This window comes from Petaurus breviceps, unplaced genomic scaffold (genome assembly GCF_028583685.1).
Source record: "Petaurus breviceps papuanus isolate PSGF00001 unplaced genomic scaffold, PetGlider_PUasm1.0 90881, whole genome shotgun sequence".
Lineage (NCBI taxonomy): Eukaryota > Metazoa > Chordata > Mammalia > Diprotodontia > Petauridae > Petaurus > Petaurus breviceps.
Window position 1 is genome coordinate 12,297,730 of NW_027187369.1, and position 14,840 is coordinate 12,312,569.

The 14,840-nt window shown below is 40.0% G+C and overlaps 2 protein-coding genes across 4 annotated transcripts in view; both read left to right on the forward strand.

Moving 5' to 3' along the window:
* Window positions 1-14,840, forward strand: part of VGLL1 (vestigial like family member 1) — a 286,608-nt gene that overhangs the window by 197,995 nt on the left and 73,773 nt on the right. The window lies entirely within an intron of this gene.
* BRS3 (bombesin receptor subtype 3) lies at window positions 3,409-10,836 on the forward strand. Of its 3 annotated transcripts, none has more exons than XM_069074010.1 (4): window positions 3,409-4,068; window positions 6,676-7,027; window positions 8,297-8,632; window positions 10,744-10,836. In XM_069074010.1, the coding sequence occupies exons 1-4, from the start codon at window positions 3,635-3,637 to the stop codon at window positions 10,834-10,836; spliced, it is 1,215 nt and encodes a 404-aa protein (XP_068930111.1). In that variant the 5' UTR covers window positions 3,409-3,634. The 3 variants fall into 3 exon arrangements, with proteins under 3 accessions (XP_068930111.1, XP_068930113.1, XP_068930112.1); XM_069074012.1 differs by having other exon boundaries at window positions 8,297-8,645; window positions 10,744-10,766; XM_069074011.1 differs by lacking the exon at window positions 10,744-10,836 and having other exon boundaries at window positions 8,297-8,713.

Here is a 14,840-nt window from a genome sequence, read left to right on the forward strand (position 1 = left end):
CTCATTTGTAAAGAGGGCATAAGAGGAACTATAGTGCCTACCTCATGGGGTTGTGGTAAAAATCAAATGAGATAATGTACATGGTATCCCCAAAGTACTAGTGCAGTTTTAAGTTTTAATAGCTTAAAACTGCATGAATACTTTTGGGACACCCTATATTGTTATAGAGAGAAATTTTTATTCCCCTCAGTGCACATGGCTCTGCCAGGAGAATGTTTGGCTTTCCCTGGAAGGTGAAGAAAACTGTCATGGGTAATTTGGAGGACCCCACATAGTTTCAGAGGGACAATAAGGGAACTGAGAGTCTACCTGGCCTCTAGACCTACAGGAAGTGCCAAGGAAGACAGAAGAGTCATTGCTCTGGTGCTGGGGGAGAAAAGGCATCTGACTGTGAAGTACACTTAAACTCAGTTCCATAGTGAGGATGCAGAATTGCTTAGAAACTGTCAGGTGTTGTGGGTATTCCTGATCCCTAGGAGGGTGTTGGTGGGAGGCAAGAGCTCATGAAAACAATGGTACAGGGGAAGGCTACCTTGATCTGCACACAGATCTGTACCTGTGTTCTGAGTTCTAATGAAGTCCCCCCAACTGACTGAATGAGCATTTAGTAAGCATTGCTGGGGGTAGAAAGAGGAAAAGTGAGACAATCACTGCTTTTAAAGAACTTTCATTCTAATGGGGGGGGGCAACACATAAAAGAAGAGTGGACAGAAAAGCCTGAAAATGTTAAGGATGTATCATATGGTGAAGACCAAAGGTCCTAAGTAATTATATCAGTAGGTCAGATGCATGGAGTAGAGGCAGGGAAGATGGCAAGGCCTGGTCATTCTCCATCTCACCAGAAGGAAGAGAATTGGTGACTTCCTTCTTATCTATCTATGTGAGTGTACTGCCAAGCAAAGGCAACTTCCCAAGGTTCAAAATAGCATAGGTGCTCTCCATTTTATTCAGTGACAAATTAAGAACAGAGAGAATCAAAATATAGCATAATTCAAAATACAGCATTTACCAAATTTAATTCAATAATCTCCAAGTACTACCCCACCCCTGGACATTACATTCATTTAATCAATCACAAAGTCCCTCTTCTAAATACTACTCCACCCCTAGGCTGTACCTTCATTTAGTCCACCACAAAGCCCCTCTTCTCAAATGGAAATTAGTTTCCAATCATAAGTAAAATACATTCATTTGTTCAATCACAGAGCACAAAAAAGTCAAAAGTTCCCCACCCTTGGATCACAATTGAATCTACCCCAGAGTTATAACAAGCTTAAACACAGCATTTAATAACCAAAGAGAGGTCTTTTCTTCATCTTGACCCAAGGCAAGGTCTCAGCAATCTTTGTTCCTGGGGAGACAAACCTTAGCAAGGCCACAAGATACATTGCCAGTGTTTTCATTAATTCATCCTCTGTCTGCAGAACAGTCCTAGGACCCCTGAAAACATTAGCAAAACCCCCTTCCAGGATTTCTGTAAACATACAAGAAAATCCTTATTCAGGGCTTCTGAACCAAAGCAAGGTTCCAAGACTTCTGCAACAACAGGACTGTCTTTCACCAGTGGACAAATCTGGCAAAACATCAAAACAGACAGACAAAGTACCAGCAAAACAGCCATGTCTCCTCAGTCCTTGGCAGCTCTGGGTGGCAGCTCTCAAAAGTCCTGGGCAATTCAAACTGGCCCTCAGCAATCCTCTCCGTCTCTCTCTGCCTCCAAGATGCTACTTCCAAAGAGTTCTTCTTCCTCTCTCTTTTCTTGTGTCTCTCTAAATTTACGTAACCACCTCCTCCCATTTCAGCCCTCTCTTTTCACATCAACAAGTCCATCCCACAAGCGGGATTCACAAGCTCTGGGTTTTAACACAATCAAACCAAAAACCAAACCCATAGAGGGGGATCTTTAAATTCCATTACTATTACAGTGAGCAGTCAAACCAAATAATGCAAGATAGAAGGGTGTTCCTAATGTTGGCAGGTCTTCCTTCCTCTGATCTAGTCAGCCTAGATGGGTTCTTGGTGACCTAGGCCAGAGGAGGAAGGCAAAGGAATGACTGACACCATCTTCTAGGAGCTGAGAATTACCAGCAGATAAGTGACATACAGACCGCCAAAGGAGGCATGGAGCAGGACACCAGCAAAGGCGTGATGAGAAAGAATACTGAGCAGTTACTTTAGGCAGTAACCCACCTTATCATCTTTGGGTGATGCCCAAAGATGGGCATCACCATTTCCCATGGGAACTTATATGAGTTCTGTTTATTTTCATTGAGCAATAATTAAATCTCTTCATTTTTTGAGCTTTGTGAGCTGTCTGCTTACAAAAGGAGTAACTGAGAGTACCCTGGGAGAAGACAGCATAGTATAGTGGAAAGTACATAGGATTTAGTCAGAGGACCAGTGTTCAAATCCTGATTCCTTTGCTTAGAGTAGACTTTGAGCAAGTTATTGAATCTGTCTTGGATTTTCCCCTCATCTACTAAGATTAAGGGTTTGGAACTTTATGTACTCCAAAGGTCTCTTCCAGTTCTACATTTGTGATTCTGTAACATATAGTGAAACTCTCAACTAAGAAGTGTCCCTCAGGGCAGCTAGGTGGTGCAGTGAATAGAGCACTGGCCCTGGAGTCAGGATGACCTGAGTTCAAATCTGGCCTCAGACACTTAACACAAAAACTAGCTGTGTGACCTTGGCCAAGTCATTTAACCCCAACTGCCCTCCAAAAAGCAAAAAAAAATTTAAATTTTAGAAAAGAAGTGACCCTGGACCCTTTTGGTCACAAAAGCACCTACAACATGAGGGTGTATGCTATAGTGGGTAGAGGATTGACCTTAGGATCTGGAAAACTTGAGTTCAAATTCATGTCTGACACTTATTAGCTATGTGACAATGGGCAAGTCTGTTAACCAATCTGAGAGCTAATGCAGTTTAGATGAAATGTTATGGACAGGTTGTAATCTGCACTGGCATAGGGAATTCTGAATAATGTTGAAATCATAGTTCCTTGATCTATGCAAATAGCACTTATGAGTAATGTGCTCTTTTGGGTCGGAGTCTCTTTAATATTAAACCTGGGAAAGTGAATTCAAGTTGGTACCATCCGGGGCCCCACATGCTTTGTTGTCCCTTAAGAGGAAACTCCAACGACCACTCTAATTGCATGTAAATAAATGAGTCCTTTTCTAGAGAGAAAACATTTCTCACAATATCTATGCAGTTTTTCAAAACTAGATAAATGAGGAAATAGAGCTTCTCCAATAAAAAAAAATGGTTTTTAAAAATGTTGCCTGGTTATTCATAAGACTTCCCCAACAGGGAAGAATAAGGAACTACAGAACATTTCCCCCCAACCCCTCCCTATCCCTCTGTCACTGAAACACCAATAAAACTCCTCCACCTCCCACACTCTTCAGTGCCTGAACGGTGAGCATTACCCAAGCATGCTGGGAGAGAGAAAACTGAAAGAAATGAGTTACTGTATTCAGATGTCTTGAATTCTCTTTCCATACAGTCTACTAGATTCAATTCTGTTCTTATAATCCCCTTTTTACTTGAGGTAGGCATTCAATGAACTGATCAACTCGTATTTGAACTGAGCAGAAGACACATTAAAGCCTAAAGTCTCTTGGAGAAAATGTCTCAAGGACAGCTCAATTCACCTAAGCAGACTTTCCAATTGCTCACAAATGATACAGCACCATCAGCATCTAGTATTTTTAATGATACTGCGAATGAGGGAAAGACTGAAGACACATCTATAGGATCGCGAATCCTGTGTGCCATTTTTCTGACTTATTCCGTGATCATTTCGGTGGGTCTCCTTGGAAATGCTATCCTCATCAAAGTGTTTTTCAAGATTAAGTCCATGCAAACTGTTCCAAACATTTTTATCACCAGCTTGGCTTTTGGAGATCTTTTGCTTCTAATAACATGTGTGCCAGTGGACGCGACCCAGTACATTGCGGATACCTGGCTCTTCGGGAGACTCGGTTGCAAGCTTCTCTCTTTCATCCAGCTCACTTCAGTCGGCGTGTCGGTGTTCACACTAACTATTCTCAGTGCTGACAGGTGGGTTTTTCTTTCTCTGTCATGTCTGTCAAGGGAGGAAAGTTGTGGGAAAGGAGGGAAGGTTTTGACCTGGACTTAGCTGCTTCATGTCAGGATAACAAAAGTTTGTAAAAGCTCTAAACTTCAAATTGCTGGTCTAAAATCTAGGAAGAGGTTGAAAATTACCTTTTTCGAAATGATTTCTCACAGAATGATAGGATGGACAGAGGAAAAAGACTTTCCCAGAAGGATAATTGTCTGCAGCAATACTGAAAATTATGTCTTTTCTGTGGTGCATCAAGGTATCTGGCTTAAGGTGCCCCTGAACAGCCATACCTTATACATTAGTGCAGCCTAGTGGCACATAGGAGACAATGCCAAGATATCAGCACAGGTGTGAAATTGACCATGGATAGGAGACTTTAACATACAGATGTTTGCATCTGATTAGGTTGGAATTAATCAAGCAGGCAAGCTGTCATTTCTGGCAATAAAACAAAAGGTTTTTGACTTCCCGGGAGTGCTAGGTAATGTCAAGGCTTACTTCTGTTTGTTTTCTCTATAGCTGGTCAATAACATTTTAGGTCTTGCAGAAATAAATTCATCCATTTTGACCTTTAGCAACTGATGGAAAGGACATTCGCTCATGGTCAGATTGCAGTTGGTCAGTGTTAGAATGGTGTTAGCCACGTGTATTTATATATTTGTTCTGGATGCGTCCTACTCTTAGAGCACAGAAAAAAAAATAGGACTTAAATGGTAACTGAAATTTAAAAGCCCATGAGAAATTGACAAGCCAGCAATGCCCAATGGTCCCCATAGGGATAGCTCCCTAGAATTACAGTGGGTAAGAATTTGCCCTTCTGAATCATGGAAAGAGGAAAACCTTTCCTTCCTTTATTCTTTCTGCAATGGGGATCATATCTAATTTGGAGAATCACTCACTCAGGGCTTACCTTTTAAGTTGCCAGATGAAAAAGCAATTTTCAAAGGAGGAAAGTGACAAGAGGGGCGTGCCAGCTGCACACCTTGACACAAGGCCCTTCAGCTTCTGCCACCATAACTGTGCTACAAATGGGGCGAGGCAGATGCATTTATACTAATAGGCAAGGTAAAATTTGCACCTGTCTCAGTCTGAAATGGGAGAAATGTCTAATGATATCCTACTCATCTCTTTTCCCCAGAGAAAAGACATCCTTGAACCCTATCAAAGACAGTGTTTCAGAGAAAGGTTACACACTGAGTTACCATCACATGGAAATCAACACCTTAAGAACTTACCATTGACCTCAATAAAGGGAAAAATATATGTAAGGCTCTAAAATCCTAACCCTAAAACACCTCACATAATGGGTTAAGGGAATAGCTGCTATAAGAAAAAAAACAATTGAGATGTGCTCTACTTAGGAACTAGCAATCCAAATTGGATCAGCCAGCTAATAAATGGTGGTAGCTCATTTCTGAGATTGTATTGATCTGAGTGGGAGGTTGCCCTAATGTGGTAGAAAAAAACCCACTGGCTTTAGAACCAGAAGACCTCAGTTCTAGTCTGCCTCTAGCTAGTTATGTGACTCTAGGCAAGCCCATGCTGGGCCTCAGTTTGTAGAACTGTATAGAAAGAGGGGCTGGCCTAAATTATGTTTAAGGTCCCTTGAAGCTCTCAATTCCCTTTGAACCTAGGATTTTAGGATTTATACCTGGAGGTGACTTTAGAGATTATCTAACCAGGGGCTCTTAGTCTGGTGTTCATGAATTCTTTTTGAAGAAATAGTTGCAGCACTTGATTTAAATATAATTGGTTTCCTTCACAATCTCTTGTGGTTCTTTCTATATACTTTCAAAAGCATGTTCAGAGAAGAGGTCCATAGGCTCCAGATTGCCAGAGGGGACCAGTACCCACAAAAAGCTTAAGAACCCCTGGTCTAGTCCAACACTCATTTGACAGATTCTGAAAATGTGGCCCAGAGAGCGGAAGTGGCTTGCCAAAGACAGCTAGCTAATATCAGGGCTGGCACTAAAAAGCTCAAGGCCCCTGGCTTCAAATCCAATGCTTTTAGCAATGCTATAGGATATATGTTTTAATGTATTTGTTTATTTGTTTTTAACTTCATTTTTTCAACTCTTCATGCTCATTTTATTTTAATAGTATTTTTTCCCAATTACATGGGGAGACAATTTTGGACTTTCATGAAAAAATTTTTTTGAGTTCCAAATTTCCTCCCTCTCTCCCTCCCCTGCCCCTCATTAAAAAGGTAAGAATTTTAAATGGGTTATATATAACATTCATTTTCTAAAAAATTGAGTTCCAAATTCTTTTCCTCCGTTCTTCCTCTCTCTCACCCATTGAGAAAGCAAGCAATAGTATACATATGATATATTTTAGCAACCTGTGTTGGGTGTCTTATTCTTCTGTTAGACTTTGAGCACCTTTAAGACAGGTAGTTTGTGGTCAAACTTCCTATCTCTTAGCATCTAAGTAAAGTGTGCTGAGTCATTTGCTGCAGTGCATTGTCTCATACTGTCTTGTATCATGGCATGGAATGGCATGACATCGCACCCTTGCCCATCAGGCCACAGAACCTTTCCGCTCTTGTTTCTGACTCTCTCTGCCTCTGGTTACACTTGTAGGTACAAGGCAATTGTGAAGCCCCTGGAACTGCCAGCCTCTGATGCCTTCTTGAAGACCTGTGCGAAAGTTGGCTGTATCTGGATCCTTGCCATGGTTCTCGCTATCCCAGAGGCTGTATTCTCAGATTTATATCCTTTTTATAATCCTGAAAAAAATGAGTCTTTCGAAGCCTGTGCTCCTTATCCTGTGTCTGAAAAGAACAGGCAAGAGGCTCATTCTCTCCTATGCTTTTTGGTCTTCTACATTATTCCCCTCTGTGTCATTTCTGTCTACTATGTTCTGATTGCCAAAGCTCTTTACAAAAGTACCATCGAAATACCCGCTGAAGAACAAGAACATGCCCGCAAGCAGGTATGGATGAATCAGAGCTGACACTACCAGACAGCCCCAAGCTGAGCTAGAGAGTGGAATTTCCCATCATTTAGGAGATTAGAAGCAGAGACTAGGGCAGCCACCAAAGCGACAGAGTTCAGAGAAGGGAGCCACTGAAGAGTCCACCTTTGCACACAGTACACAAAGGTTTGCCAACGCTTTCTTTGCAGCATGCCTGTCCGATAGGAAGCACAAGTATAATCTTTAATCTCTGGCTTACAGATGAAGCCACTGAGGCTCTGAGAGGAAGGGTGACTGTAGAAATGTGTCATTGTTTATTACAGAATGTTAGGCCTAGAAGAACAATGGAACTTTAGAGCTGAAGGGGCCTTTAAAGACTAGCTAGTCCAACTCTTTTATGTATGTCACAATTGAGGCCCTAGGAGGGAAGGTGACTTGCCCAAAGACACCTGACCAAAAGTGGTAGAGTAGAGAGTAGAATTCAGCTTTTTTGATCCTTGGGCTAGTACCCTTCTGACTAGAGAATATTACCTTCTTTCAAGGAGTACCCCCGGGAGGCTCCACATGGATTCCTACTATATTGCCAATGCAAAGACCACTGGGGGAGACTCCAAAGAATAAATGTTGTTAGAAATCACATCTTGCTTTTGACTAAATCTGGCCTTCCCTAGTCTGATTAGCTATTGTATTTGCTAGATTTAGATTCAAATGATTTTAGGTTGTTTTCTGAAATTCAGTCCACCTTCAAACAATAAAGACCAATCACCACTCACAGGGTTAGATTAGATGATCCTTTCCAGCTATTAATCCTGGGATCCCCAACAAGATCCTCCAATCTAACCAATGCATAAGGACTTCCAGTGATGGGGGAGATTGCTACCTTCCAAAAGAACTCATTCCACTTTTGTGCAGTTCTAATTATCTGCAAACCTTAGGCAATATTACATGGCTTCCCAGAATTGTAACTGAGCGTTAATAGGGTCAGGTATGCCAACATCTCCTAGACAAAAATAGAATGAATAGAAATGTTACCAAGGCCCAGTCTCATTTGATAGGGAAAAAAATTTCATATTTCTCTTTTAAAACCAGAGGATCTTTTGATTCCTTTGTCAACATATAAAGAGAGGCCTATATACACATCAAACACTTCACTGCTTTGCTTTTTAATTAACTGGTATGATTGGCTACTTTGTGGTACTCCATGGGACCTAGCTAGCTTTTAAGGACTCCAAATGCTCTGTTTGTCTTGACCTGCTAAATGACCTTTCTTCTTCCTTTGCTTCATAGATTGAATCCCGCAAGAGAGTTGCCAAGACAGTGCTGGTGCTGGTGGGTTTTTTTGCTATCTGCTGGCTGCCTAATCATATCCTTTACCTCTACCGGTCCTTTAATTACCGTTCCTCCATTGATTCTTCTACCCTTCATCTTGTGGCAACCATTTTCTCTCGGGCTCTGGCTTTTAGCAATTCCTGTGTAAACCCCTTTGCTCTTTACTGGCTGAGCAAAACTTTCCGGCAGCATTTTAAAACCCAGATCTTTTGTTTCAAGTATAAATGTCCCAGGCGTGCACATGTCACCAGGAACCTGGCCACAGGCCTTGCTTCAGCTGCTGGGAGCACTCAAGTCTCTGAGATTAGTGTGACCTTGCTCACTGGGTATGGTGGGAAGAAGGAAGAGGATAGTGCCTCCTCTGTTATCAGTTAAAGAGGGAAGGCATCAAGCTCTTCCCAAGTGTATGTAAAGCTAGGAATTCTGGGGAGGAGTATAACACTGAATTACTCATCTTTGAATTGTATTTGGAGATATTTAAGAGAAGGTTGCTGTCCTGTCAAGCATTCTTATATGTATATGTGTGTATGTGTTGTATTCTTGTGAGTGAAAACCTGATGTTCTAAAACTTTCTAAATTCCAGAGAGAAAATGTTTAGTAGATGGAGACATGCAAGGTTAAAGAAAGAGAAAGGGAAGGAGTAAGAGAATAAAATCAACACAGCACTAAAAAAGTAAAACTCAATATATAGGAAGATAAATTTTCAGGAATATTTCCTTTCCAAAAAGGTCACACATAAGTCACATTTCTATAGTGCTTCAAGCATTAGAAAGCATTTTCCTACTAACTGCCCCATGAGGCAGGTAGCATCTGTATCACAAATGAAGAAATGGTGGTTGAGTGAAGTCCAAATGATTTGTCTATAGGTACATGGCTAGTACATGACAGATTTGGAATGTCAAGGCAGATTTCGGATACTCAGTGTCTCTATATCACACTAAACATTTTCCCCAGAATAAAAGAATTATAGATTTAGAGAAAGAAGGGCCCTTTGAGGTCATCTACTACTCAATCAAGAAGCATTTAATAAACATCTACTACGGGCCAGGGGCTGGGCTAGGCTCTGCAGATTGCAAATACAAAAGTCAACTGCTCCCTGTTCCTCAAAGAGCTTACTTTCTTCTAGAACAGACAATGTATATATAGACAATTCAGTACAAAGTATACACAGAGTAAATGCTAGGTAATGTTGTTGGGGAGGGCACCTACACCCGGATGAGGAAAACTCCTATTCAGGAGGTGACAGACATCTGAGCCGAGCGTTAAGTCAAATTAGATAGAGGTGAATAAGGAGGGTATCCCAAGAACAGTTTGTATAAATAAAGGTCAAGAAGTGGGAGATAAAGCTATAGGTACAGAAACATTTCTTTTACCTATGATACCCACCCTGACAATAACATATACCCTTAAAATAAATTATCTTGTTTTTGAAAAAAAACAACAACAACAAAACAAGCTCTAAGTTATAAGACCCAAATCCTTCATGGATTGTGGATGACATTTCTAACTTTTCTCACTTTGTACTCATGTGATGGACACCAAATTATTCTATTTGCATCTCTGTTCTGCCATACAGATGCAAATTATATTATTCTCTTTGTATGGAAAAAGTAGCAAAAATAGAGATAATAAAGAATCTTTTATACAATTTCTTTTTTAAAAAAACCAATTCTAATAATTGATGGGAAATGTTCCTGTTTTCCATTGTTCTCTCTTCTACTATCTCTAAAAGTTTAATGGAAATTAAGTGGGAATGTTTTGAGGTTGGCAAGTATGAATAACATACTCTGGTATGGTTCATCTGTCTGTCTTACTGCTTCTGTAATCAGAGACAATGGAGTCTTACTTTTTCCTTCCATTTATTAACATCAGTCAAAAAGTTTCCACAATGGGCTGACTTTATGTGAAAATTCAATAGGTGGTCAGCTACATGGTATTACGTGAAGGGAAACCTCCCCCCTCCTCTGCCCCATCCAAAAACATCATTCCCACGAGCCAGCCACGATATCTGAAATCCCACCATTATGGAAGTGTTATTTTGAGTGGAGCATTGCCCTCTTTCTGTACCTTGTTTTAAAATACACCTCTTCTTGGGGGCTCCTTCCACCTCAATGTGAATAAGTTTATTCAGGCAGATTGAATTACAGAAAGTGCATAATGACTTCTGTGATAATTCTGAAGGTGATTTCTGGGCACTCGTGAGAGCATTCGAGGTTTGAGGGTTCTTTATTACAACTAATTTCGCTTGCAAATTTATGGTGTTCCTTTTCCTTGATATTGGGATAATGGTATACAAACATGATTCTTGTGTTTATGTGACATAAATGTGATTATATCTATCTATCTCTATGTATACACATATATAAATAATAAGTAGTACCCTTGTGTTTCTCACCATGATTAAGGGGTCTTTTGCTTACAAATGTAACAGAGAGGGGAAGAGACTGAGAAAGGAATGGGGCAGAGAGAAGGATTTTCCTGAGACCAAATTCTCCTGAGGTAAAGGGGCAAGAGTGCTGCCCTGGTACTCAATGAATGGAAAAAGACCCAGAGGAAGGGCTTGGACCTAGGTAGATCCTCTATGAGAGATCGATGGGAAGACATGGACAAGAATTGAAAAGACCAAAGTTGCAAAGAGGAGGGGAAGGAAAAAGGGGACAAAGCTGGAAATGCATGTGAACCACACAAGAGAAAGATTTCTCAAAGTCAAATTAATTCACTGAGTGGTAAAAGAAAAAAAAGAGGAGAGGTAAGGGAGCAAAATTGAACCCTTAGTTAAGTTGGGTGTTTTTAACACAGGTTTTGCTATGCTGGTTCTCTGGAGTATCTTGCTGCCTCCATCTGACATCTGAAAAGAGAGTTAGACATGGTTGGACTCCCTCTTTAGGCATCCAACATTCAGAAGTGGGTAACCACATTTAAGACTCTGATTTTCCACCTGGGACTACTAGCTTTTAGCATACAGACCATTCACAATCTTATGCATGGACAAACACTCTCTCCTTCTACACTTTTGACTGCTTAAACCAGGGGAGTTGCCTCAGACTGTAATGGAAAGGTTTGGAAGCCAAATATAAATATTTTCATCCATGATGCGAAAAACACTGTTCAAACAAGGGCTGTCCAAGGATTGTTTCTGGAAATATCAACAAGGCTTTGACTTTTGCTCAATGTAATGTAAATGTTGTTTCCTGAAAGTCAATTTTACGTGAATAAACTTTAAGCATGCATGTAGATGTATACATTTATATTTACATAAATTTAATAATGAATTGTATTTGTATAAAAGTGAAAAATAGTACTTGTGATTAATTTTGATGGGGGGGGGTACTTTTAGTTGTTGTAGCCTGCCTCCTTTTAAATGGCTCACCCTCGTGGTCCTAAGTTTTTCCAAATGTTGTAAAGAATTAAAAGCATGGGATAGCTCATGAATTCTGTCCTTTGAAAGTATCATAAAATGGATTTACTTAAAATAAGGAATGTCTGTATTGTATTAGTGTTGTATTAAATAATAAGAGTATAATAAAGCAGTTAAAAAAAACCTAAGTGAAATGGAGTATTGAAATTATTTTCCATGACTCATTCACTTTCTAAAAACAATTTTTGTAAAATAATATTTAACTGCTTCAATTTTATTTCAACATTTAAATTTTATTTTAGGTCACATAACCTCAAAATATTTTAATTACTTTATATGTTCTCTAAACAAAAAATTAGATCTCTACTCCACTACAGGAAATACTTCAGAAAAAGCAAAGTTCCAGATCACAAAAATCAAAAGTAGTCTTTTGACAGTTCAGAAATTTTGAACTCAAAGATCTGTTTCCTTCATTCTCATTTGCCTTCTCTACCAACAGACCATGCAGGAAACATGAATCAAATGGCAAAGTATCTGAAACAGAATAGTAAACAATGGTGAAAACGATTCAGTAAACTCATTCCCAAAGGTCCCATCTACCACCAATGGGGAGCTCTTCTAGCAATGCATATCAGTGGGAGAAAGGGGCAGATCCCCTGAAATTGTACATTTCTAGATAGGGATCTGCTGAATGTTTTGGCTGGAATTTCATCCTGCTTAAATATACAGTTGTGCCTCCAGCAGCATCACCCCCTCCCCCAATCACTCACCCCCATGGCTGTCATCTGCAGAAGTTTTGTTCTTTGTGGCTCTTTTCTGTCCTACTCCACTCTGGGGAACTGTTCTTCCTCTTTATAGTGAGACTGCCCAGAATACCTGTCTAATCAATACATTTTTTAAATTGCTAAATAGCCCCATAGCCTACTGCCAGCTGACCTACAAAAGGGGCTGTTGAGTCACTGGCCCATTCTCCTTTCACAAGTTGTTAGATTGGTAGAATTCTATTCACCTTTTCCCTGCCCTCCCTATACAATCTCAGCTAAGAATCTCACCTTAACCCTTCACTCTGATCTCCCATGAAGAGGTGACCTTTCTCTTTGCCAAGGACGGCTCCTCTACATTCACTCCATCCCATCTACATTCCTTCTCCTTCTTTTCCAGCAGATTGCCCCTGTCACTTAATCCCACCATTAGTCTCCATTCTCCTATATTTCTCCTTCCTTTCATGGCTAAACATCTTGGAAAAGCTGTGCTCTCAGTGACTCCACTTCCTCATCTCTCATTTCATTCTAAACTCTCTGCAATGTGGCTTTTGACCTTATCATTAAATGGAAACTGTTCTTTCCAAAGTCACCAATGATATTTTTTATGATTTATTTTTTATGCAATTTTATTTTATTTTTAGGTGCAGTCTCTTCCACTCTCCTACCCCCTCTTATCCCTTTCCCCTATTCCAGAGAAAGCAAGAAAAATAAGACTGTTGTCAACATGTATAATCAAGTATAACAAGGCTATTTTCTACATGAAGCATGAAGATGTCATTGTATGGCTCAAAGAGAGGCAAAATAGACATCTCTAGATTCTTATCGCTCCACCCTTCTCCAAGGGGGAAAAGGTTGGGGCCAGAAGCTTGGCCATTCTGCTTTTCTCAAAAAGAGGGGGTGCTGAGCTAGAATTATATCTATCTGCTACCTTGAATATTATTAGTTTAGGGGATGTAGTTCTAAGGTTGAAGCTAAACTTCTGATCACTGTTCATTAATGGGAAAAGGAGGACCCCAAGGTAAAGTAAAACAAATTCTCTCGGTCATATCCCCTCAACTCTACATCCCCCTCAAATGCTTTATTCTGCACTCTTAGTCCACCACCTTTCTATATGGAGTTGGATAGCATGTTTCATCATGGAATTGTGATGAAACCCTCTGGAATCATGGTAAGCAATTGTGTTGATCAGAATTCCTAAGTCTTTATAATACTGTAGTTATTATTGTACTACTGCATAAATCAGTCTCCTAGTACTACTCACTTCACTCTGCATCAGTTCATTCAAGTCTTCTCAGGTTTCTCTGAAACCATCCCTTTCATCATCTCTTAAAGCACAACACAATTCTGTCACATTCTTATGACATGACTTGTTCAGCCATTCCAAAAGTGATATGCTCCCCTTTCATTTCCAGTTCTTTGCCACCACAAAAAGAGTTGCTATAAATACTTTTATACCTTTGGGTCTGTTTCCTCTTTCTTTTATCTTTTTGTAGTATAGACCTAGTAGCAGTATCACTGGAGCAAAGGGTATATACAGAGGTAACAGCTTTTTGGGCATAGTTCCAAATCGCTTTCCAGAATGACTTAAATCAGTTCATAGCTCTGCCAACAGTGCATTAAGGTACCTGTTTTCCTACAGACCCTCCAGCATTTGCCATTTTCCTTTTTGTCATATTTGTCAATTTAATGGGTGTGAGGTGATTTAGAGATTTTTTTTCATATAACTATTGATAGGTTGGGTTCCTTCCACTGAAAACTGCCTACTCATGTCCCCTGACCATTTATCAATTGGGGAATGTCTCTTAAGGAGTAAATTAAATCAGTTCCTTATATATCTCAGAAAAGAGACTTTTTATTCAAGAAACTTGCTGCAAAGCTTTCCTCCCAAATTTTGACTTCTCTTCTAATTAACGATGATCTTTTAATTCTCAAATCTAATGGCCTTTTCTTAATCCTCATTCTTCTTGACCTCTCTGCAATCTCTGTCAATGACTCTCTCCTTCGGGACATTTTCTTTTCAAGGTTTTTGTGAGACTGCTTTCTTTTGGCACTACTCCTGCCTGTGTGACCACCCTTTCTCAATCTCTTTTGGTGACCTTTTATCCAGATCATGCCTACTAACAATGGGTGTTCTCCAAGACTCGGACCTGGACCCTCTTGTTGTTTGCTCTATACTCTCTTGCTTAGTGATCAGCATTTGTAGGTTTAATTATCATCTCTATGCAGCAGATTCCCAGATCTATAGATATCCAGTCCTGAGTTCCAGTTCTGCCTTTTAGACATATTAAATTGGATCTCCCATCGGCATCTTGTATGCAATATGTAACTAATTCTTTCCCCTGAATACTCCCTTTTCCCAGATTTCCTCTTACTGGCATCC